Consider the following 25,288-nt stretch of genomic DNA (forward strand, 5'->3'; position numbering starts at 1 on the left):
AGTATTTGTGCGTTCTCATCAGCTACATCTAACAACCGTCGTTTTTTTTTTTAAATGTAAACACCGAATTTAATAGGACTTATTCACTAGAATTGGGGACGAGATCGAGCTTCTGAAACGCTCTACCCGCTCACCTGCCACGCCCCCCGTGTGCTAGACAATCGCCCAGACCTCATTGGCGAAGAGGGCTGAAGCCCCAGGCTGTTACACTCCCTCACAGGGGGCGGGACCTAGAAATGAGTCCCAGGCTGCCACTCTTCCTCTGGGTGCGGAGCCTAGGAGTCCCAGGCTGTCGCTCTCCCTCAAGTGAGGGAGCCTAGAAATCCCAGGCTGTCACTCTTCCTCACAGGCGACCTTCACGCTCTGCCGCTTTTGTGCAGATTAGAGAGATCTTTGCTGGGCCGTCTCGAGCCTGTGGGAACAGGACGGCGTAGCTAGGTTCCCTGTCAGGCGGCAGGGCCCGCCAGCCGTGCTCGCTGCTGGAGCATGGCCAGGCCGGGTAGTATTTGCCATTTCTCTCTAATGCAAAAAAAGAACATTCCTGCAGCCCTAAAAGAAGGGATATCTCCCCATCTTGACAGACGGCATTTGAAATGCGACTTTGTCATCAGTGCAAGAAATCGCATAAAGATGTTTAATCATCATAGACGCGTCTCGCACTCTTAGGGTTTCTTCTGTGTCATATCATAGACGTGGTTGGAGATTAATGAAGCTCAAGGTTTGGCTAATGCCAAAGCATTTAATTATGTCCGAAAGAGGAAAGGGATAGCTTTAATAAGCGGGTTGGGTGTGCTTCATAGCCTGGATGAAAACCCTCCCATGGTCGTGCTCCCTTTCAAGGTCGCACCATGTTACTTGGGGGTGATCAAGGTCGTGCTTGAAGGTCAAACAGAGGTCGCAAGTAAAGAAGGTCCACAGGCATCTGCCGCCTACTTTGTTATGGATTTCATGGATGGACTGCAGCTGAAGCGAGGGGACTGAACCACGAGGGGTACAGGCTGGACAGCCGTCCTATTTTCATAAAAACGTACTTTGTCAATCGCTCTGCTGTGGAGTGTTTTTTTAATTCAATTTTGCCTAGTGGAGCAGGTTTATTTTGCTTTCAAGCACTTTCACCTTTATTTTTGTCTTCCGTACCTAAGCATTGTTTCCACTTCTCCTTATATTTTAGTTCTTGTTCCTGAATGAGACATGTTTGTTTATGCATCCACGGCAAGGTATGAATACATGAAACTGGAAAACAATGATTTTCTGTATTTTGCAGATTACTTGTATTTTCACAATTTTTAGATTTCACCTAAACGCTGCTCTGGCTATCTGTGGGTAAACAGATTTTTTGTATTCAACATAGATTTCACTAGCTGCTTGGACTATGGCAACGCACACTATGTTGGAACTACCACACACCTCCTGAAGAGACTGCAGACCATACAGAGCTCAGTGGCCAGACTCCTCCTCGACATCCCCCAAATGGACCCACATCACACCTAAAGCAACTCCACTGGCACCCCGTCCACAAGAGATGACAATTCAAAATGCTAACCCATGCCTACAAAACCCTGAAAAATCAAGGACCAGCATACATCAACCAGCAACTGAGCTTCTACCAGCCCTCCAGACACTTAAGCTCTGCCTCCTTCTCCCTCGCTCACTCCCCCCGCATCAGCCAAAGCACCAGTGGAGGACACTCCTGCTCCTACCTTGCCGTGAAGTTCTTGAACAGGCTCCCCCTCCACCTCAGGACCTCACCCTCTTTTTACCCTCGGTTTAGGAAAGGGCGGTAGGGCAGGGCGGGGCTGGGGGGAAATGGACAGACGATGGAATAGGTAAAATAAATTAAACCACTTACCTTCCGCTCACCGCATCAGTGGCACTATAGCAGGTTTTCTGTTCTCTTGTACCTTGCAGATCCTCTTTCATGACATATAAATCTTTCTTCCTCCCCATGCATCAAGTGCCATTACCACTACATGCAGGTTTTCTATTCTCTGGTACCTTGCAGATTCTCTTTCATGGGGGCTCTCTGCCCACCTGTGACCCACCCCATCCCTGCACCTTCTGGCATGCCACCTAATGAACATTAGTGAAACTGCCCCTTGACCAGCTCAATGCCAAGCTCCTATACTGGAAAAGCTCAGAACCCACCAGCTATTCTCAAGCCCATTACTAAGATGACATACTCGTCCACCATCTCTCTGACATAGAGCATTGGGGACCGTGGCTAGCCCCCTTGCACATGTGCTTCCTGCATGTGCTATCGCTTGCGAGGCATCATAATTTACTTTAAAGGGCTTGGAGCCTGCCTGTGGCTTATCATTTGTTGGCTTCAGTGTCCCTCGTCTTCACTGCCTCCCAGTTGGCTAGCACAGGCCAAGCACGACTTCCGTTCCTTTCAGTGGAGCATTGACCAAACACAGATTGAATTAACTTAAGCAGTGCCCATCCACTGCTTGTGCAGTGATTGAGGTATTATTTCTTCTTTTCCACTTCCCTACCTTCGTCAGGTACTCCCTCCCTCCTCCCAACACCTCTCTCATTTTGCTTTCTATGCCCCTTCCTCTGGTGCATCATTGATGCTCCGTTCCCCTCACCTCCCTCGAGTTGCTCTCCTTGTTTTTTTTTTGTGTTTTTTTAAACAATTGCACAGGAGCGTGGGCTGCTGTGCAACATAACTTGAAATCAAAAGCGCTGTCACATGGTCTATGTTGGCCATGTCATAACACTTTTTTAAAACTTAAATCCATGTTGCACAGCAGATCTTGCTGATGTGAAGCAGGTTAAAAAACATTGACTAAGCCAGTAGATCTTGCATAGATGAGACCTATTGGCTTTTAAAATGCTTGTTTTCAGTATGCTTTAGTGTTTAACCTATGTCATCAGTTTTCAATAATTCAAAGCCAACAGTATCTTTCCTTTGTGTCAATAAGAGTTATAAATGTGTATTAAAACTAAACTGGTTTATTTATTTATTTAAAAAGTTTTATATAATGCAAACTATACCCTGGAAGGGTATCAGAGCTCTTTACAAAGTTACATCAAGTGAGTAGTTTGATACACTAGGTACAAAAATGAGTAGATAGTAGGGAAAGTCCTGTTTGGTGAGCTAAGTCAAGTGTTGGTGTTGGGTTGAAGTATGTTCCTTAGAAGCAGTTTGACTTAATTCTTGAACGAAGTGCTAGAAGGGATCATTCTGATTTCCGGTGGCAGGGCATTCCAGATTCTAGGTGCTATTCCGGAGAAAGTACGGTTGTATGTTTTCTTTTTCTGAAATCTTTGTGGTTTCAATAGCCAGGTGCTGGAGCTTCTCGACATTCTGCCACGCCTGATAGTTCCAGTTTATCGGCTAGGTACCTTGGTGTGTTGAAGTGCAAGGCTTTGTGTGTCATGCAGGCAATTTTTTAGCTTTGTTCTTGCCTTAAAAGGGAGCTAGTTCAGTGCCTTTAGATCAGGGGTGATAAGGTTGTTCTTTTTGGAGCCTGTGACAAGTCTTGCAGCCGCGTTGAGAGAGGCTCTTAATGAAGCCAGTCTGGATCTCGAAAGACCACATAAGGTTGTATTCCCATAGTTTATTCTGGGTATCACTAGAGCTTGCACTGCTGATTTGAGGTCGTCGGTGAGGAGGAAAGGTTTTAGTTTTCTAATAATGTTCATATGAAAGTGTGCTCCTCTGGTGGCTGTACCGATGTGCTCCTGCATGTTGAGATTTTTGTTGATTGTTATTCCCAAAGATGTTGCGGAATCTATGATGTGTGGTTTGCAGTTGAAGGCTGATAAATGTTTCATCCAATCTTCAATGTCGTCGTGTCCTCGTGAGGAATTTGGTTTTAAGCGCATTAAGTTTGAGGTGGTTTCTGGCAAGCCAGTTGTGAGTTTTTTGCAGAGTTGTATTGAGTGAACGTATATCATCTGGAGATTATACTTTTAGGTATAGTAGGGTATCATCCGCATATATGTGGTAGTGAAAATTGGAGAGTTTCAGAATTTCGGTTAAAGGCTCCATGAATAGATTGAAGAGAGTAGGAGATAGGGCGGATCCTTGAGGGACTCCTAAGGTGACCGCAATGGTGGTGGATAATGATTGGTTGATCTTGATTCTTTGTGTTCGGCTGTCTAAGAAAGAGGCTAACCATTTTAGGACCGTCCCAGATAATCCCATTCTGTGTTCAAGTAAGTGCAATAGACTGTCATGTTTGACATTCGAAGGCTGAGGATAGGTCTAGGAGGATTAGGAGGCAGGATTCCTTTTGGTTTAGTATTCTGAGCGCGTCGTCAACAATGTGTGTCATGGCTGTTTACGTGCTATGGTCCTGACGGAAGCCTGATTGTTACTGGTCAATGAGGTGGATTTGTAGCTGCATAGTTGGGAATGTACGCATTTCTCCAGTAGTTTTGCTACAGTAGGACTAGGGGATATTGGGTGGTAGTTATCTGGGGTTGTGTGGTCAGCTGATCTTTTTTTTTTAGAATGGGAATTACCTGTCCTGATTTCAGGCAGCTCGGGAGGGTTCCTTGCAGTATGGAGGCGTTCACAATCTTTGTCCAGAGGGGTATTAGAGAAGTTTTGATCTCACTGAAAATGTTGGCTGGAAGAGGGTTGCAGAAGTGATTTGATGGTTTAAGTGATGTTATGATCTTGAGGATGTCATTTTCGTCGAAATTATTTTAAAGTGTTCCAGGACGCTTTGTTTTTGAGGGTAAGTTCGGGTTGGTTCAGGGTGTGCACAGACCGGGGCGAGTGGGGGATATGTAGAGGTATCTTTTTGGGGTGTTCATTTGCTGTTTGGAGTTCATTTTCTATCTTTTTAGACTTTTCAAGGAAGTGGGAGGCAAATATGTCACAGTTTGGTTGTGAGTTAGGACCTAATGTAGAGGTGCTGGCTTGTTGAGCGGATTGTTGTGTGATAATTTCGAACAGTTTCCTTGGGCTATTTCTGGCCTTGTTTAGCTGAACTTTGAAGAAATTTGCGTTTGAGATTCTGATGTGTTTGTTGTTGGTGGTCCTTTGTGATCTCAGTTGCTTAAGGTGCTCTAGCGATGGTGAGGATCTCCATGTCCGTGCAGCTAGTCTCAGGTTCTGAAGGACTGGGTTATTCTAAGACCCAGCGGTGCCAGGGAACAACACCTGAAACCTTCGTGGGTTACCTGTTCTGGCGTACGAAACACAGAGACACGGGACACTTCCAGCGACGTCAGAGATCAGCGTTTATTTACTGCAGGGATACAGAAGTCACAAGAAGTACACAACGTGTAGGTTCTCGGAGACTGCTTCAAATTGCAAAAGTGGATCGCTCCTTTTATACACGTTTTTCCCATAGCACAGTATGGTGAACAAAGGTTACAACTCATTTCCCACAATAAACTTCAAAAGAGTCGCGTTCATGTTTCAGGAGGCCGGAACATAATTACAACAGTATTGCCAGTTCCCAACTGTAAAAACATATCTTCTCTGCAATAAAACACATTCCATCCTGACCATAAACACATTAGGAGAAGGGACGAAAACAGATGCAAAGAAAGGACAAGGATGCACAACAGATTAGAGAAGAGTGTTAGGAGTAATAAAGGAAACTTGATAACGGGATCAGAGACCTCGTGTCTAATGTATGCATGACTGAAACAATAGACCGGCACGGCAAGATGAGCCTTGAGCGGGGCCATCTGCCTTCGCCGTGTCATTTCCCTCGTCGTAAAAGTCACACTCAAAGGAACACGTGTCCCTCGTGAAAGCTTGGGAGTCCCAGGGTCACGAAACGGACAAAGTCCGTTCGCTGGCTACTTGAGGGCAAGAAACAAAATGGATGCCGTATCTAAAATGGAACCCGAGGGTTCAGATGAACAAACCCAAAAATAAGACGAACCATACGTGGTTGCATAGCGAAACTGTGTACACCCACTATACTCGTCATTTGCGGTTCGTAGATACCCAACTCATCCATATTCGTCACCACTCAAAAGTGTCGTTCCGTCCCACACGGAACCTCAGACGCTCCTTTTGCCCTCATGTAGGCAAGCACTAGTCAAGATCGGAATCTATGTCAATATTCATCAGATCGTTCAGTTGCTGCTGGAACATCATTCTATTCATCAACGTCTCCTTGGTAACAGATGGCCGTCTTATACACGTTGTAGCACAATGGCCACATAAGGCAGGACCACACTGTACACAAAGACAACACGTGAACAGAAACGTTACAACAACCCCTACGATCATCAGAATCTTCCAACCCCAAGTTGACATCAGACCCCAAAACCATCCTAGAAGCGTCCAATTACCTTCGTCCACGTGTATGGACTCGGAAATCTTGTGCAACTTCGAGATGGCTTGGTAGACAGTTGGAGCATTGTCAGGAATAAAAATGCAACAACTCGAATGGATAACTTTACACACACCTCCTCTATCTGCAAGAACAACATCTAGAACCATACGGTTCTGCAACGTCATGAGTCTATCCGCCTGAAGTTCAGCTGTTAAATTACCAAGGGCACTTGCAGTAATATTAGCAGTCGACTCAACTACACGGGTCAACTGTCTTAGGTTCCTACTATTAACCATAGGTCCCCAAAACGGCAAGAAACCCTTAAAGAAGTCTCCTGCTTCTTGACCGGCAGTATCCTCTTTGCTAATAACGCCTCTCACGACTCTAGTTTTGTGATAATCTGAGGCAACCGTGAAAGTCGGTGGTAAAAGATTCGCAATATAACAGGTACCCGAAAAATCACGGGGTAACCATGTATATGCTCGTTCATAACATACAAAATAAGTGCCCTTAGCGGTCAGAAAAACAGGGGAAGAGAGCATTGGTAGAACATACGTGTCAGTGCAAGCACTGTTCCCAAGTTGTTCTCTCGGATTTCGACCCAAACCTTTCAAGCTGAAATTACCAAGGTGTGGTACAATCCATATTGGGGACGAGCTCTTAAGCTGTCTATCACCCACTGACGTACTATACTCAGCCTCGCTCAGATCCTTATAAGCCTGCACCTCTTCATTTGGGATAAGCGATGCATCAAAAACATCTCTATCTAAATCCGCTATCGCCAAAGGCTTATGATACGGCCCAGGACCAAAATTGACAGAACGTGGCTCTCGACTGGGGTAGGAATCTAGTGCACTACGGAACATAGTTTGGAATGCTCGAGCTGAACCCTGGGAGCTGTAAGGAAGGACCAAATATGGAATACCCCTATCCATGGTATGTGGCATTAACCCACACACCCAACAATTGGTAGTATTCATTACCAACTGATGCTGATGTAGCAGCTGAACGAAGGAGTTATTCATAAATTCCGCACGCCTAACCTGTTCATGTTGAGGCAGAGGATGAAAAGAATGTGGGGAAACAGTGGTGAGGGAGCTTAGTTTAGGAGAAAAGGTAGGTGAAGCAGAAGGTAATAACAACTGTACTCCAAAATACACTCCACCCACCAATAACATAGATACGGTCAGGAACAGTAGGAACACCTGAAACAGAAAACATTTTGTTCGTACAACTCTCCTTAACTCTGATCTCTGCGCCGACATCCTTTCTACTTCCAACAGCTTAGAGAATGCCATCCTCTACAAACCGTCCGTGACGTACTTGACGCACTTCGTTCTGAGTAGCGATTATCAATCCCCAGGAGTTCCCAGGAATCGACAAAAGTAACTGACCTAGCGTCAGAAACCTGCTAAACAGAAAGGAGTACCCGCACGGCCCTACGGTAACCCGGATGGTAGGGTTTCCTATTACAAATCTCTTAGCAGTGGGACAGAAAAAGAAAGGATATAATTGTCCATAATGTTCATAGCATCAAAAAGCAAATATACAACTAATTTTTATTAGTCCTTGAACGAAGAAAGTATCGACTTCTTCCAGGTCGAGTTTGCTCTACAAACAATTGTTCAGCTGGCGCAACAGTGTTCGATGAAGTGGACAACGAGTCAGACCTTGGGTTCTCTGCTACCGATGACTCCACATGTGGGTTTGACAGTGACAAATCATCCCCCACAGGTTGAGCGTCGCTAAACGGCACAAAGTGCAAAGGAGTCTCAGTTTCTGTTGCCGAAATCCCAGTTCTCACCTAACCGTCTGTTGGTAAGGGGATCGGTACCTTTTTCGTGTGGCTGGCGTGTACCCAATTCTTCCGGCCCTCCAGTCGAACCGCAGTCCTCGTTGTCAATAGGACTTGAAAGGGTCCTACAAATCTTGGCTCCAAGTTACGTTTCCGACCGAAATTTCGGGTAACGACCCAGTCGCCTGGCCGGAGCTGGTGTCCAGGACCCTCTGTCTGCGCCGGTAGAGCTTCAAAGACCTGTTGATGGATCAACCGTAGTTTAGTGGTCAAATCATGCAGGTAATCAATTAACATTGGATACTCAAGACTATCAAAAGCCCTTGGCCTCGGGACTCCCCAAATATTCTCAGGGCGGCCGAACACAATCTCATATGGGCTAAGCCCTACTCGAGAGTGTACGGTCGCTCTGGTTGATAGGAGAGCCAGAGGCAAGGCATCAGGCCATGATAGACCAGTCGTAGCTTGAATCTTGGCGAGTTTTAGTTTTAGGGTCCCATTGTACCCTTCAACCAAACCCGCTGCCTGAGGATGATTAGCACTATGGAATTTTTGACGAATTCCCAGGCCCTTACACACACTCTGCATTACACTTCCCACAAACTCACTTCCATTATCCGACCACACGATTCGTGGCATTCCATACCTAGGAAAGTATTCCTTCAGCAGGATTTTTGCTGTGGACAGGGCAGTATTATCCTTAAGAGGATAGGCCTCAATCCATCTAGAGAACGCACAAACCACAACCAAAACATACTTCAGGTTATTGCATCTCTCCATATGGATAAAGTCCAGCTGGATAACCTCAAAGGGACAAACAGGAGGAGCAAAATGACCAGGTGGAGTGGGGGTGCCTTTGCCAGGATTGTGCATCAAACACACCATACAATTCTTAACCACTCTCTCGGCACATTTAGCAATACCCTCATTCCTCCATACAGGGGACAAGAACCTACATATTCCTTTCGCACTAATATGTGACAACCCATGAGCCATCGTCACAACAGCTAATACGTACGCATCTGGTAACATCCACCTCTGACATTCCGTCAGGTCAACCCAAAATCCATGCATGTCCAACTTTCCCGTACCTTCTTTCCACTTGGCCTTTTCAGTTTTAGTAGCTTCGTTCTGAATTGCTCTCACACTCTCGACAGTATTTTCACACATACCAGTCTCCGTCGGCCACCTCACTGAACTCGTGACATACATTCGGGTCGCAAGATCCTTAGCCGTTTCCTTAGCAATCTCATCCGCAAACGCATTACCACGACCAACATCATCCGTCACTTTCCGATGTGCACTACATTTAACGATCGCCACTTGTTTAGGCAATGTAAGTGCATCCAAAAGGTCATTCACGAGCTGCCCATGCTGAATCTTCGTACCATGCGATGTCATAAATCCTCTTTCTCTCCACAGTCTTCCAAAATTATGCGCAACACCGAATGCGTACTGACTGTCGGTAAACACATTCACTCGCTTCCCTTTAGACAAAACACACGCTCTTGTCAATGCAATCAACTCTGCCGCTTGTGCTGAATTCTGATTCAATCTCGCAGTTTCCACAACCGTGCTCAACGTCACTACAGCATATGCAGTCGTCACATCGCCATTCGGTAACTTAAAGCACGAGCCATCCACATACAAAGTACCATCGGGATCTGTCAAGGGAGTGTTTTTCAGGTCCACACGACCTTTTGTTTCTTCCTCAGTTCGTAAATAACAATCATGTGGCGGCACATCATCTGATTCCATATTAATCGGCAACAAGGTCGCCGGATTCAGTACATTACAACGTTTGATCTGTATGTGACTTGCCAAAAGGGTCAGCTCGTACCCAGACAACCTTGCACTCGTCAGATGTTGAGTCTTTGTCCGATTCAAAAGAGTATCAACTGCATGCGGGACCATCACCATGAGCATATTATCCATAACAAGACCTGCGGACTGCCGAATAGACGCCGCTGCTGCCGCTGTCGCCCTCAAGCAACTTGGCAACGCTCTAGCTACTGGGTCTAAGGTCGAAGAAAAATATGCACACGGGCGTTGCTTGCCACCAAATTGTTGCGTTAAAACACTCAACGCACAACCTTCCCTCTCGTGAACGTATAATGTGAATGGCTTGCTGTAATCAGGAGTACCTAACACGGGAGCCGAACACAATGCATCACGTAGTTCAGAAAAACTTTTCTGACATTCCTCCGTCCATGGCAAAGGAGTCGAAACGTCCTTGCACGTGAGAGCTATCAATGGCTTCGCTAACAGTGAAAAATTTGGAATCCACTGCCTACAATATGACGTGATACCTAAAAAGGCACGCACATCTCTCTGAGTCGTCGGCACAGTCATTCGAGCAATTGCTGCAATTCTTTCAGGGGTCAACCTTCTTCCCGCCTTTGACAATAAGTGACCTAAGTAGGTAACTTCTTGACAACAATATTGCAATTTAGAAGGTGACACTTTGTGGTGTAAGTCACAGAGATGCTGTAACAGTGACACAGTAGCAGTCTTGCAAACTTGTTCAGTGTCTGCAGCTACCAACAGATCGTCGACGTACTGAATCAAAGCCGCACCAGTCGGCAGCACAAATGCATCTAGTTGACTCTTAAGAGCTTGGCTGTAGATCGATGGGCTCTCACAGTAGCCTTGGGGTGCGCGTTTGAACCGGAAACTGCGACCGCCTAATGAAAATCCGAACAAATCACGACTTTCCTCAGCAATCGGAATACTGAAGAACGCATTCTTCAGATCGATTACCGAGAACCATGATGCAGAGGCTGGAATCAGTGTCAGTAAAGCTGTAATGTCTGGAACCACAGGAAACTGCGGGACAACCATTTTATTTACTTCCCGTAAGTCAATAACTAGACGGTACACGGGAGGCTTGGACGGATCAGTTCGTTTCAGAATAGGCAACACGGGACTATTACACACGTTACCTCGTGTCTCCTCGATAACATCTTTATCGATCAGGTCATAAATGATCGCTAATAGTGCCCGTTCACCATCAAGGGAAATACGATACTGGGGTATGCGTGGTAAGCGCGCATCAACTTTCAATTGAACAACATAAGGTGGTATATCCAGCAGGCCCACATCATTAGGACCTGTCGCCCACAAAGAAACCGGAAGAGAAATCAATTCCGGTGGGAGCTTATCGATCGATAGATACATAGGGGAAATCACATTCTCACCCAATGTAAGCTCCACGCCCGTAGGAGAGCAGTACAAAGTCGCATGTAACCTCTTCAACAAATCCAAGCCCAAAAGATTCTCACCACAACCAGTAGTCAAAATCAAAGGAGCTTCTAACTCATGAGACCCAATCGTAAGGGGCAAGGGGCTAGAAACTGGATTGCTAACAGGGGCGCCAGAGAATCCAACGGAAACATTCGTTAAGCCAGACAAAGGCGCGCCAGGGAGTTTCTAATGCATAATGGAACTTTTTGCTGCACCAGTGTCCAACAGAAAAGGCTCAACGACGCCCAATGTGGCTACTGCAACATAAGGCCCTCTCTGATCAACCGGAACTGATACTTCTCCCTTCCTTTGTCTATGGCTGTCCTAGTAGATACCGTCCGTATCAACATCACGCTCGACGTAACAGTCATCCACATGATACTGTGCAGATCTACCGGACGATGGTTCGCGTCGATCGAAACAATTCTGCGAGTCTGAGGAAGTGGCAAAACACTCTGCCTGATTCTGAGTAACTCCACGACCTCTACCACGTGAAGCTTGTTGAGGACCACCACGACCTCCTCGAGCTGACACACCATTGTTCCTATCACGGAGAACCGGACAATTAAACTTTAAATGGCCCTCCCCTCGACAATATGCACATTGATTATATCCCAACACAAAACGAGGTGCGGGAGAGTCATTTCGTGTCTGCGATCTGGAAAACTGTGATTGCGATCGATTTGGCTGTTGCGAATCACTGAAAGTCGAGCGCGGAGGATACACTTGTTGCAATAAGACCTTAGTTTTAAGATCCTTCGTTTTCTTATCTGCACGCTCACTTTCCTCCTTTTCCCTATTTTCGTAATATTGGGCCGTAGCCAATATTTGAGCAGTGGTAGAAACAGCCCACGAACTCTCAGAATTTTTCAACTTATTGCTAAGTTCGGGCAACAAGTTCGATACAAACTTATCAACAAACAGCCGCTGACCACCCTCTGAACCCATGTCCTGGCCACTATGATCAACAAATGCTTCCTCGAATCTCGTAAAGAAATCGGAGACACTTTCATCCCTCTTTTGCTTGCACGCGGACAACTTATCCCAATTGACGCGCATCGCTGGCATAAGCGTTTTCATAAGGGTAATTATCCTCTGGGGCAAATCCACAATAAGCTGTTCAGGCTTAGCCCCACCAACTTGCTGAGCGTCTGCCGCCGTAAGAGCAGCCCAGTCACCGCCTAACTCGGCCGCGTGATTCTCGTGACGAATTTTCGCCCAAATCGGCTGAGGCACTACATTGCCAAACAACGTGTCAATATCAGCAAGGTTCATAACAGTAGCATCCACCAATTGGGACAGCTCCTTATAATAACCTGCAGGATTTTTACGGGGATCAGGCAAAGTTTGCTTCACCTGTAAGACCTCCGATCATTTCCAAGGGAGGTGTATCCACACTCTCTGAAAATGGCCTGGGACAGCAGGGTTAGCATTAGGATTACCTGGCATCCATACTGGGGGAACTTCCCGCATCGGATATTGACCAGGTTTTGCCATCCACTCTGCAGTCTCTTCCTTAAACAATGCTCGAGGTTGCACTGTACATTGAAATGATAACAAGCGTTCTAGAGCTTCTCGAACCTTGTCACCTACGATCACACCAGTTGTGAACTGATGCTGGAGCTCAGAAACCTCAGACGGTACATTATCTACCACATCATGATCCCACTCCTCCTTCAACGATTTACACAATTCCTCAAACACGAATCGTTGAGTGGGCGCATTAAACTGAGAAAATGTTTCAAACACTACACGTGAAGTGTATTTAACAGGATTACGAATCCATTTACGTGCCATTTTTACCAGCGATTCACGTTCCCTACCATCAGGAAGCTGGCTGCGCCTCTGAGCGACATCTGAAAGAGTCGAGCCGAGTATTGGCCCAAAAAGCGGAGAATAAAGAGTAGCAACAGCAGTCAGGAGACGGCTACGAACAGAAGGAGAAGAGGAAGAAGATGCAGGCGCAGCAACAGTAGGGGTGGAGGCAGTAGAAGCAGACGCGGCACCAGGAGTAGCGGGAACGACAGACTGAGGAGGGACTTGGAAAGGCGCAGTAGGAAGAGAAGCCGGTAAAAGAGGATGAACGATCTGCGGCACAAGGGGATTCGGGAGAGCGGGAGGAACGGCGGGCTGACCAGCAGCCGCCAAAACAGCAGGTTGAGGAAGAGGTAGAACCACAGGACCCACAGCATCGGGAGCATAGGGAGGTGGTGATTTCAACAGATAAGACAATAGCGAATCCTCTATCGCTTCTTCTCCCGTCTTATAGACATTGGACGGTAGCACCGGATAACATTTATCCACCGCCATATGATGAAGTCGAGCACTAACTTCCTGCTCTTTCTCATCTTTGTCTCGCTGATACTGTTCAGCATTTCGCATCACCGTAATAACGCCTTCTCTTTTATTTTTCTTACTCTGTTTGATTTCTTTCTGCTTGGCCTCTTTCCGCCATAACCGGAAGGAATCAAACATGGCCGGCCTAGCCTTCTTTTTAAACAGTTTAGCTTCCAAATTATCTAAAACGGCAGTTTCGAAACTACCATGAGATGGCCAACTAAGAACACCATCATTTTTAGTGTAGCGGACCCAATATTCATTATACACGATAGGACCCACACCATGGCGACTATAGAGCTCGTAAATTGGAGTTCCGACCGGAGGTATCGGACATGAATCCTCCAGCCGGGAATCCATTCTGCAACATTTGAGAAACCCAAACAAAGTACTACGGCCAGGCATCGTGCACACTAACCGAGTTTACAAACTTCAAGGGCTATCGAATTTATGATATCCTCGCAAAAAAATGCAAGACCCTCGGTTTTTGGCAATTGCAATCGTCAAATAAAACCCAACAACTAAGAACCACAAATGCTATGGTACCATGCAAACAACAAAGGAACACTGGGAGCGACCCACAAAATACTTAACTGAGAGAACAATGGCGTCACCAGGAAGGCCCGTCTATCGTCTCGCCGTACAAAGGACTACGCCAAGCGCCAAAACAGGTCGACAGTCAGGGCATCAGTCCGTCGCAGCCGTCAGGAGGCGGGGATCTTCGCGGGAAAAGACGTCGGGCCACTTATTTCGACAACTGGATCGATGAAGCGGGGTGCACCTTCCCTCGGAGATTTCACACGAAGTTCCTCACGATCGTCGGGCTTTGGACCGGTACCGTTGATGTCGCCCCACGTTGGGCGCCAACTGAAGGACTGGGTTATTCTAAGACCCAGCGGTGCCAGGGAACAACACCTGAAACCTTCGTGGGTTACCTGTTCTGGCGTACGAAACACAGAGACACGGGACACTTCCAGCGACGTCAGAGATCAGTGTTTATTTACTGCAGGGATACAGAAGTCACAAGAAGTACACAACGTGTAGGTTCTCGGAGACTGCTTCAAATTGCAAAAGTGGATCGCTCCTTTTATACACGTTTTTCCCATAGCACAGTATGGTGAACAAAGGTTACAACTCAGTTCCCACAATAAACTTCAAAAGAGTCGCGTTCATGTTTCAGGAGGCCGGAACATAATTACAACAGTATTGCCAGTTCCCAACTGTAAAAACATATCTTCTCTGCAATAAAACACATTCCATCCTGACCGTAAACACATTAGGAGAAGGGACGAAAACAGATGCAAAGAAAGGACAAGGATGCACAACAGATTAGAGAAGAGTGTTAGGAGTAATAAAGGAAACTTGATAACGGGATCAGAGACCTCGTGTCTAATGTATGCATGACTGAAACAATAGACCGGCACGGCAAGATGAGCCTTGAGCGGGGCCATCTGCCTTCGCCGTGTCATTTCCCTCGTCGTAAAAGTCACACTCAAAGGAACACGTGTCCCTCGTGAAAGCTTGGGAGTCCCAGGGTCACGAAACGGACAAAGTCCGTTCGCTGGCTACTTGAGGGCAAGAAACAAAATGGATGCCGTATCTAAAATGGAACCCGAGGGTTCAGATGAACAAACCCAAAAATAAGACGAACCATACGTGGTTGCATAGCGAAACTGCGTACACCCACTATACTCGTCATTTGCGGTTCGTAGATACCCAACTCATCCATATTCGTCACCACTCAAAAGTGTCGTTCCGTCCCACACGGAACCTCAGTTCCGTCTTTGTTAATTTAGGCTCTCATTGTACCATAGTTTGTAGTCTTTAGAGGAGGTTCTTTTAATTTGAAAGGGCGCAACTGCGTCAAGAATGCTAGTCATCAAGTTGTTGTAGTGGTTTGTGAGGTCATGGACCTCTGTCATGTCCACTGGTGGCACTAATACATTGTTGCTGAGGTATGTTAGATCGATGAGGTTAATGTCAAAGGTGTTCCTGTTCCATTATTTGGATTTCTTAATTTGGGGTTTATATGTTTTAGTTGGTTCGGCAATAAGGAAGGTGATGTAGTGGTGGTCTGTCCAATCAGAGGGGACGATCGATTCAAGTTTGATGGCGTTTGATCTAGCGATGACGAGATCCAGTGTAGCGGCAAGGTTGTGTGTCGGGCTGTCACAGATTTGGACCAGGTTGAGGTTAGTAAGGAAGGTTTTTAGGCTATTAATAGTGGGGTCGTTGTGGTCGTTCCAGTGATGTTTGAAGTCTCTGAGGAAAATGTGGGAGCACTGTTGACCAGCGTTGGAGGAGATAATTTCCATGATTTGTTAGATGAATGCGTGGTTGTTGCCTGGAGGGCGGTAGATGATGTGTAATTTACATGGGGGACTGTTGTTGCTCACAATGTTTATGCATAGGTGAGGTGGGGAGGACAATGGCTTGTGACTGGTTTACCATAAGGTTAGTGAGATGTATACAGGCTATGCTACCCCCAGATCTTTTTGGTCTGTCTGCTCTTAAAATGCCATAGCCTGGAGGGATTAGAATTTCAAGGATGGGTGCAGAGTCTATCTTTAGCTATGTTTCGGTTAGGAAGATTACGTCAAGTTGATGTGTGAGGATGAGGTCTGCTATATCTGCTGCGTGTTTCAAACTATACTTTTTTTAAACCATTTGCCTACTAGGAAGTGCCCATACTATTCTGTTAAAATTATATATGATGACTAATTTATTATTAAATGTAAAAAAAAAATTACAACGTTGTGGCCAAGTTTAGGTGGCTAGGTTTGAACTGGGGTGGCGAAGTGAGCTAGAGAACGATGATGGATTCAACCCAGATCTGTGACTGAGGGTGAGTGTCTGAAAGGTTTCAGCGCTCTATCCATCACCACCTAGTGTTTGCTTTGTTCGCCCTACGTTGACAGGGTATGTTGAGAGGTGGGTCCCTTGCTCACTTTGCCACTGTATTCAAGCTATCCTGGCAGATGAGGGGTGTTACCCCAAAACCGGTCCCAGGATGCTTATTTCCAGTCTAGGGAAGACCTGGCTTAGCAGTTCGGTCTGAACTGTTCTCATGAGGCACAGGGCCAAGACTGATTTGCATATGGCTAGGTCTGAACTGGGGTGGCGAAATGAGCTAAAGAATGATGATGGATTCAACCCAGATCTGTGACTGGGGGTGAGTGTCTGAAAAGTTTCAGCGCTCCGTCCATCATCACCTTGTGTTTGCCAAGTTTAGGTATCGGCATATTTTTCTTTCTTTTTCTTTTTATGGCATATGCTTGTTTATTTTGTATATTCATATTTATTTGTTACCATTTTCGTTAAAAGTGCAGGCATTGTCTTACCATCACAAAATGATGTAACAATGGATGATGGAATTTCTGGTGGATTAGTTATTTGCAAATTTACACACAGGGTTATAGCCACGCATTATAAATAAAAATGTTTGCACCAATTTCAGGAATGCTTGTAATGGAGATGGAGAGATCCCACAGTTGGTTCCCAATTTACACATTGATTTATAATAGTCATTAATGAAGAAATGCTGCATAAAAAGCAAACGAACCTTATCCATTCTCATAATTGTTTTCTCATTCCGAGTTTTGGAGAGGATGTTAATTCCTTATCAGCATCAAGCGTCTATATGGGTGCTGGCGTAAAGCCACAGCATTCTTGTTGCCAAATCCAAATGCCTTGGGTTCATCAAGAAGGAGCATTTATCAAATCTTCTGGAAGTTCTTGATTGCACATCAGCCAGGAGCAGTATTGTTCTTTACTCAGCCATATTATATTTTTGCATTAACTCACAGACCCCAAAACAACTTTGACTTGAGTCTGACCTGTGTTGTGCTATCAATCAGTCAGTCCTAGTAAAGCGCAGATTGTCACCCATGAGATTATCCAGGCGCTGTGCTTGTGGGTTTTGTCAAAGAGCCAGGTCTTGAGTTTCTTCCTGAAGTCAGTCAGCGAGGGTGATGTTCGGCATTGGAGGGGGAGGCTGTTCCAGTATCTGGAGGTGAGATTTGAGAAGGAGCAGCCTCAGCTGTGTCTACGCCGGATGCGCAGAGTCTGGGTGAGGGAGGCGGAGTGGAGGTTTCTGGATGGTTGGTGGAAGTTGAGGCGGTGGTTCATGTATGCTCGTCCTTGGTCGTGGAAGGCTTTGTAGGCATATGTCTGTAACTTGAATTCGCATCTATTCTGGACGGGGAGCTAGTGGTGGTTTCTCAGATGTTGGGCAGGTTGAGGATCAGTTTGGATGCTTAGTTCTGTTTGGTCTAGAGCCCTTTCATGAGTTTTCCGGTGGTTCCTGTGTACAGTGCATTTCCGAAGTCCAACCGACTTGTGATTAAAGCTTGCATGACTGTTTTTCTCATGCTTATGGCAAGCCAATTAAAGATTCTTCAGAGTAGGCAGAGTGTGGAAGCAGGTGAATGAGACTGTGTTGATCTGTCATTTCATGGTGAATTTGTTGTCCATGCTGAAGCCGAGGTTGCAGGTGTGGGAGTGGGTCCGTGTTTGGCGGGCCACCTGGTGTAATTCCAGAGGGAGGCGTTAGCCAAAGATCAGCACTTCGGTCTTGTCAGTGTTGAATTTCAGACTGCCCCTCATCCAGTCTGGAACATTCTTCATGCCGTTGTGGAAGTTGGTCTTAGTGGTGGTGGTGGGGTCTGCTGAGAGTGAGAGGATGAGCTGAGTATCGTCGGCTTAGGATATGATGTTGAGATCGTGGGTTCTGACGATGTTGGCTAGAGACGTCATGTAGGTGTTGAAGAGGGTTGCGCCTTTGAGGGATGACGCAGTTGGTGCTCGTGGGTTCTGTGGGGAAGGGAGTAGGCGTATTATCTGCGTACGTTCCATGAGGAATGATGCAATCCACTGATCTGGTGCAGTTTTTTGATGTGTACGATGTCGAATGCTGTGGAGAGGTCATGGAGGATCAGGGCCACAGATTCTCCCCTGCCAAGTAGGGTGCGGATGTAATCTGTGGCCGGGATCAGGGTGGCATTGATGCTGTGGTTGGAGCAGAAACCGGATTGGGAGGCGTCTAGCAAGTTGTTCCTCTCGAGGTGTTCGGTGAGCTGCCGTTTAATAGCCTTCTCCAGGTCTTTGGCGGAGAACGGGAGCAGCGAGATGGAGCAGTAGCTCTGGAGTTTGCCCAGATCTACGAAGGGTTTCTTGAGGAGGGGCCTGACTGCTACAAAATTGATGCCCTATACGTTGATTTACTGGATGCTTGCAGGTGTGACTCCTCGTCTGAGACAGAGCTTGTCTCACTTCTTGTGCCACCAGCAGAGGAAAGCATCTGATTTGCTGTAGTGGTCCACAGGGGGCAGCTAAGGCTTTAAAATTACAGCTACTGTCATTTGAGACCAAGACAGCCAAATGTGTTATCTGTGCATGGCTAGATTCTATGGTTTGCCTGGAAAATCCAGTCAGGACTGGTGTGATACTTTGTCAGCGTTCATGAATGTGTTCCACAAATATTTTGGGCGATGTACAGGCCACTTGACAGAAACTGTTACTTCAGAAAAACGTAACTAATGAGCAGATAGCAGGATCTTCTCATGGAGAAAGAAGTGAGACACCTTTGAAACTAAGATACAAATGCATGATCACTCTGCTGAATTCATTAGTTTCCTAAAATCACACTCCTGGTTGCCAACATTGAAGAGGAGGCTGAGCTTTAGTCTGAGATGCAGGAAATGTGCAAATAAACTACCTCCTATAAAATTACTTATAGGCCTACAAAGGTAAAGAAACTTAGAATGCCTATTGAGGCTAATGGGCATTTCAGATTAATAAAAAAAAAATCCATATCTGATTATAAAATGTATCCGTGCACGTTGTGATATACATATGTAGGGGGACATTAATGTTAAAGCAATTGGAATACATGATTACATTTTCACATGGCTCATGCCCAACCAGTAGAGGGCAGGTTTCAACATTTCTTTACAGTTTGGAGATCCATCACGTGCACTAGATGGGTCTTGAAAATCGTACAAAATGGCTAAGCTCTACATTTTCTTTCTGTCATGCCCACAGTTCCTCCCACACGGGGCTGATTTCCAACAAGCACCTGCACGTTTTGTAACAGGAGCTGCGACTGTGGATATCCGAAGCTGTCATCAACAGGGCTCTGGGCTCAAAACGAGGAGGGGAATGTTACTGTTCCAATTTCCTTATTCTGAAGGAGGATGGGGCCCTCAGGCCTATAGTGGACCTCCAGCCTCTCAATGTCTACCTGTGGAAAGATGAATTCAAAATGCTTATGCTGGCCCAGCTGCCTGTTTGCCCTGGACACATGCGACTTAGACCTGCAAGACACATATTTTCTTATGCCTGTCCTGTAGTCCCACAGACTAGTACTTTCAGTTTGCTGCACTGCTTTTCAGCCTCATCAGCACCCCTCAGGTGCTCCCAAAAGGGATGGAGGTGGTTGCGTGCCACCTTTGGGGTGGGGATTTTTATAGTCTTGTTCCTCAATTACTGGCTATTGAAGGTGGTACTGCCAGAGTCAGGCGTGGACAGCCTCTAAACAGTGGTTAACCTCTAAACATTTTTTGCGCTCACTGTCAATGAGCTGAAGTTCCACCTGACTCCTACACAAAGGCTTCCATTAATTGGCGCAATCCTGAGCACAGTAGAGTTCAGGACTTTACCACCACTACAGGTCCAGGGCATTCCGGTAATGATCTAGATAATTGAGCCTCGATCCTGGATCATGGTGATTGCAGCTATAAGGCTTCATGGTCTCTTAGCCTCCTGAATCATCCTTATCTGCTATGCCAGTAAGCACTTGCGGGTCTGCAATGCAATTCGAAGTTCCAAAGGACTCAGCATAAAGACAGTCTCTTTGATGTCATTCTGGTTTTGGAGGAGATGGCTCGAGACATGCAGTGGTGGCTGCTCAAACACTATTGGTAGACTGTGATTGGTGTTTACATCCTGAGGTGGTGCAGGGCATCTTTAAATAGTAGGTAGAACCCTGGCGAGATCTTTTCACCACAGTCGAGAACATTCAGTGTCAAAAACTTTGGTTCATTGATGTTTCCACAAGAGCACTAGTAAGGAGTTGCATTCTGATTGGTATGGAACACGAGACTCATGTACTCCTTCTAGCCATGCTTCTATCCAGAGTACTAAAGATCAGAAATGACCTAGGCAAAGTTATCCTAGTAACTCTGGATTGGGGCGGTAGAGTGTAGTACCTGGACCATCTGGGCACGAGCATATGCCTTTTTATCATCCTGCCACTTCATGAGGACCTTCTGTCTTGATAGTAGAGCAAGGTGTTCCACTGGATCTGCTCAATCTACATCTACATACTTAGAGGTTGAGCTGTGACAACTGACTGCGTTTGCTTTCCCACTTAAAGTGGTGGATGTCATCCTTGCCATTAGGTGCCTTTCCATGAAGTTCATTTAAGCCGGACACTGGGGCAAATTTCTAGCTTAGTTTTGCATTGCCAAGACTTCTTCACAAGCGAATCTATTGGACGTTCTTTGTTTAATCTTTTGCCCAACAAGGCCTTGTAGTGAACATTATTAAAGGTTGTTTACATCAACTGTTGTGTTGAGATTTATTAAAAGGTGTGGCACACAGGTTGCCTCCAAAGCAGTCTATGATGCCACAGTGGGACTTTTTCATGGTCTTGATGTTTCTAATGTATATATCCTATGAGCTGATGCATAGTTGCTCATTGCATCTTCTGATTTTAAAGACTGTTTTCCTCATTGTGATTATGTCAACTGGTTGCATGAGTAAACTCCAGCCACTTTCCATACAACCCGACATACTACATTTTTCCCTGATGAGTTGGTGCTGAGGAGGCAGGTGGCATTCTTTCCTAAAATTGTGATTCCCTTCCACTTTGGAAACTCCAGTACTCCCACAGTATTCTTTCCTCAATCTTGCCACTTGAAAGAGAAGAGGCTTCATATAGCTCTGATCCCAAAATGGCCTTAAGCTTTTACATTGATTTTACAAAGGACCATTGAGTGGCTAATCAACTTTTTGAGAAGTTCTCCAGAGCAAATAATGGAAGGCTGTGCAAAAGAGGGTCCTGTTGAGGTGGATAGTCCTTTGCATTAAGGTCTGCCATGCACTGGCCAAAAAGTAGCCCTCAAAAGGTCCCAGAGCCCATTCCATCAGGGCTTAGGAAGCCACCACTGTGTTGGGTCGTGAGGTGTCTGTCCTTGACATCTGCTAAACTGCAACATGGTTGTTAGTGTGTACATTCATGAGGCACTATTGCCTTGAAGCCCACGTCCAGCAGAAAGGTAATTTCACTCACTCAGTCCTGCAAGACTTTTCTGTCAACTCCACAGACCCTTCAACTGGGGAGATACTGCTTTGGTATCTGCCATTATAATTATCCATTAGAAGGACAAACTACTTACCTTTGCCAATGCTCTTTACGGGGGATATTCAATCTAACCACAGATTTGTCACTGCCCATCCACCTCCCTGTTCTGTGGAGTGATCTCTTTTTAATATATAAAGAAGTATCAAGCTAGTATTCAGCGCACTGTTACCAACAATTGTTCACTCTCGGTGTCTTAGGAAGCAGAAAGTATAAAAGACAAACGATGTCATGGTGCAGAGGTGGTGCTTATTTGTATCTCCATTCTGTCACTTCCAAGGCAGTACAGAAGCAGTGCAGCTCTGCCACCACCTGGCAGTGTGTGGTAGAACTGGTTTACGGATCCAGTCTGACTCCTGGGGAGTATTCTAAGGTGAGGAATCTGCAGTTTGATAGAGGATCCACCAGAAAGAACATTATTAAGTTAAACAACATGTTGGACAAGTTTTGACCAATTGTTCTGAGGTTGGAAGGTGCATCATGAGCTGTACAGCTGTTCCATGCTTGCAAAATGTGTCAGGCCTTGGCTTGTTGTACCGTGGTAGGAAAATGCCTCTATGTTGCTAGATAAAGTTCCTCTTGGGATGATGAAACCCATCACAAACCACTGAAGATATTATGTGGTGCCCCAGGGTGACATTGTTTAGAGCTATGGCAGCAACTACTGCTTTGTCGTGTGGAGTCCCACTCATCTGCATCTGCCAGGCGTCCACGTGGGCTTCTATGCACACATTCACCAGACATTACTGCCTGGATATTCAAGTCCAGAGGGACGTCTACTTTGCCCGTTCTGTCCTCCAGGACTTTCTGGTGTGAACTTGGTTCGCAGTCCCTCCTCCGGTGTTGATATTGCTGGGGTATCTATTCTAAGGTAAGGAATCTATAACTAATAGTCTCTTTCAGATGAACAAGTTACTTACCTTCTGTAGCGATGTATCTTTAAGAGACATATATTAGCTATAGATACCTTAACGCCCCGCCCATCCTTCCCGCTCTGCGAACTGACTTCTAGGGATAGGGACTCCCTTGCAGGGTCCTAGTGTGGCGCACCAGTGGTCAGTGTCTTTCATGGCTCTGCTGGCGTGAAAAGTCGCGTCAGAACTGACGTCAGCACGCAGGGAGGGGGTCTAAGTAGGCTCCACGATGTCAACCCGGCGACCACAACACAAACGACGGACGCGGAGTCGACCGACGCCACCTACCAACACGTTGGGTATTGCTAAATAAAAATTCTCTGGATCTAGTCTGACGCCTGGGGGAAATTCTAAGGTAAGGAATATATAACTAATATATGTCTCTTACAGAGACATTGTTACCGAAGGTAAGTAACTTGTCTACTAGTATTCATTCATATAATTAGGATAAGTCCCCTTGGACTATATTTATTTATTCTTTTTCCTGTTCTATCTTTTCATGGAAATGTTTATATATTTTTTATTATGTTTCTTTACAGTTTCTAAGTGTTTAACCACTGTGGCATTGCCCTTTTTCAACTTAATGTACTTTATGCTGTATGAAGGGAAGGGGCTATGTTGTATTGAGCTTCTTACTATGAGTGTAAGTGTCACGCGCACATGTATCTTTGATGTGCTCTTCTAGGCATGTGGAATCGCATGACCATGAGATTCCATGCAGGCTTTTGAAGGCAGACGTTTTTCAGGGGTCAGTTGCTTGCTGGCCAGCCAAGGGAGAAGTCCGCTCCATACAGTGAAATGAATAAAGCCACCTACCTGTGCCTGATCATACCATCTGTTGTGTCTTCTGGCGTATTTGTAGTTGCTTTTAAATTTCCTGTCCGTGTTGGTTCTGCTGTTCTTGGAAACGAGCAAGGGGTTCTATCTGGCCATCTTCTGTTTCATGCCGTGTTTCCTGGTTATGTGAATTCAGTTTTCATTTTGTAGTTAATTGTGAGTTTTTTGGTGTGTTAGGGTTCCACCTAGTCATTTGGGCAGCATCAACAGATGATGGGCTAAATCACGGGTGTGGTGTGTACTGCGTACAACTGGGAACTTACGGATGATGTCTTGTACATTTCAACTTGATTATTAGCGTGTTAATGCAAATGATTCTGGATTGAAACCATACATGTTATAGCTTTTGCCAAGAAATGTAAGACCCTGCTCTGAGACTAGAGGTAAAACGAACCACCTACCCTGAACACCACCTGCTTTGCCAGGTGCCTCTGGGGCTCTACGAAGAGAGAAGCAGCTGGTGACCAAGAAACAAGAGCTGTCTGAAAAAAAGACATGACGTAGGACAGATATGAACTCTTTATTTAAATCATGGTGTCAGCTGTGAGGCCGGCACCAGCCTGGCACTGACCGAAGACCTCCATATATTGGCAGTCCAGGGCTGCCTGTGCCAGACATGCCAGTGTCTTCCTGGTGAAAGGCCTGGCGCGCGTCCATTCTCCAATAGCGCCTTCCTGTCACGCTCCACGTCTTCAGGGTAGCTGGGGCCATGGGAAGGGACGTTAGCGCCGAAAGGTCGGTGATGAAAGTTCGATAAGGGCGGAGATGTGTCCTCCGCGGAGCTGGGCCCACGGTCACTCTGTCTCCCAGCCAAGTCTCAGCCTGGAGGAATCCATGCCCTTCTGTTCCTGTGGGCCGTGTCATGAGAAGACGGGGCTTCTGTGGCTAAATATGACTCGCTCTAATCCCCTGCTACCCCGCAGGGCAGAGGCCGTGGACAGATATTTCTGTCAGTTGCTTTTCCCATGTTCTCTGTGGCTCGTGATTGGGAACTTCGGCTCCCGTGCCCTTTGTGTAGCATGAAAGGAGGCGGCTGTGATTTTAAACTCATCCAGTTTCATGTTGTGCATGGTGAATTTCAGTTACAGGTTCTGTTGTGCCCAATAGGGAGTCGCATACGATAGAAGAAAGTTTGTGCTCTCTATTCCTCCACCTATCTGCTTAAACCAGTAATAATTGGCGGTGGGGCCCAGTGACCACCAGTGGTGGCTGGTGATGTCTTGAAGTAGTGAGGCGTATAAAGCATTGTTAACCCCTTTCACCTACCAAACAAGTGAAGCAACAAGAGTGTATAAGCACTAGTACCAGGCAGCTACAGAGAGAATTAAACCCACATGCGCTGTGACACACATGCTGTGACACACATGCTGTGATACACACGCTGTGAGACACTCGCTATGACACACTCGCTATGACACACTCGCTATGACACACACACTCTGACACAAACAAACACACGCCCATGCTCTGACAGAAGGCCAAATATGACCTCTGAAACAAGGATACACCCATATGTGCTGTGACACAAGGACACACCGAGAGC

At 46.1% G+C, this 25,288-nt stretch overlaps 1 protein-coding gene across 6 annotated transcripts in view; it reads left to right on the top strand.

Moving 5' to 3' along the window:
* Positions 1-25,288, top strand: part of EXD3 (exonuclease 3'-5' domain containing 3) — a 2,855,457-nt gene that overhangs the window by 1,946,401 nt on the left and 883,768 nt on the right. For 2 of the 6 annotated variants that reach the window (XM_085610799.1, XM_085610807.1), the window contains one exon: positions 1,352-2,948. The exons of the other annotated variants lie outside the window; for them this stretch is intronic. In XM_085610799.1, the coding sequence (XP_085466925.1) occupies positions 1,352-1,414 (63 nt within the window). In that variant the 3' untranslated portion in view covers positions 1,415-2,948. Of the gene's footprint in view, positions 1-1,351; positions 2,949-25,288 lie in introns of those variants that run through there. 6 annotated transcript variants of the gene reach the window in all.

Source organism: Triturus cristatus, chromosome 1_2 (genome assembly GCF_964204655.1).
Source record: "Triturus cristatus chromosome 1_2, aTriCri1.1, whole genome shotgun sequence".
In the NCBI taxonomy this organism is placed as follows: domain Eukaryota; kingdom Metazoa; phylum Chordata; class Amphibia; order Caudata; family Salamandridae; genus Triturus; species Triturus cristatus.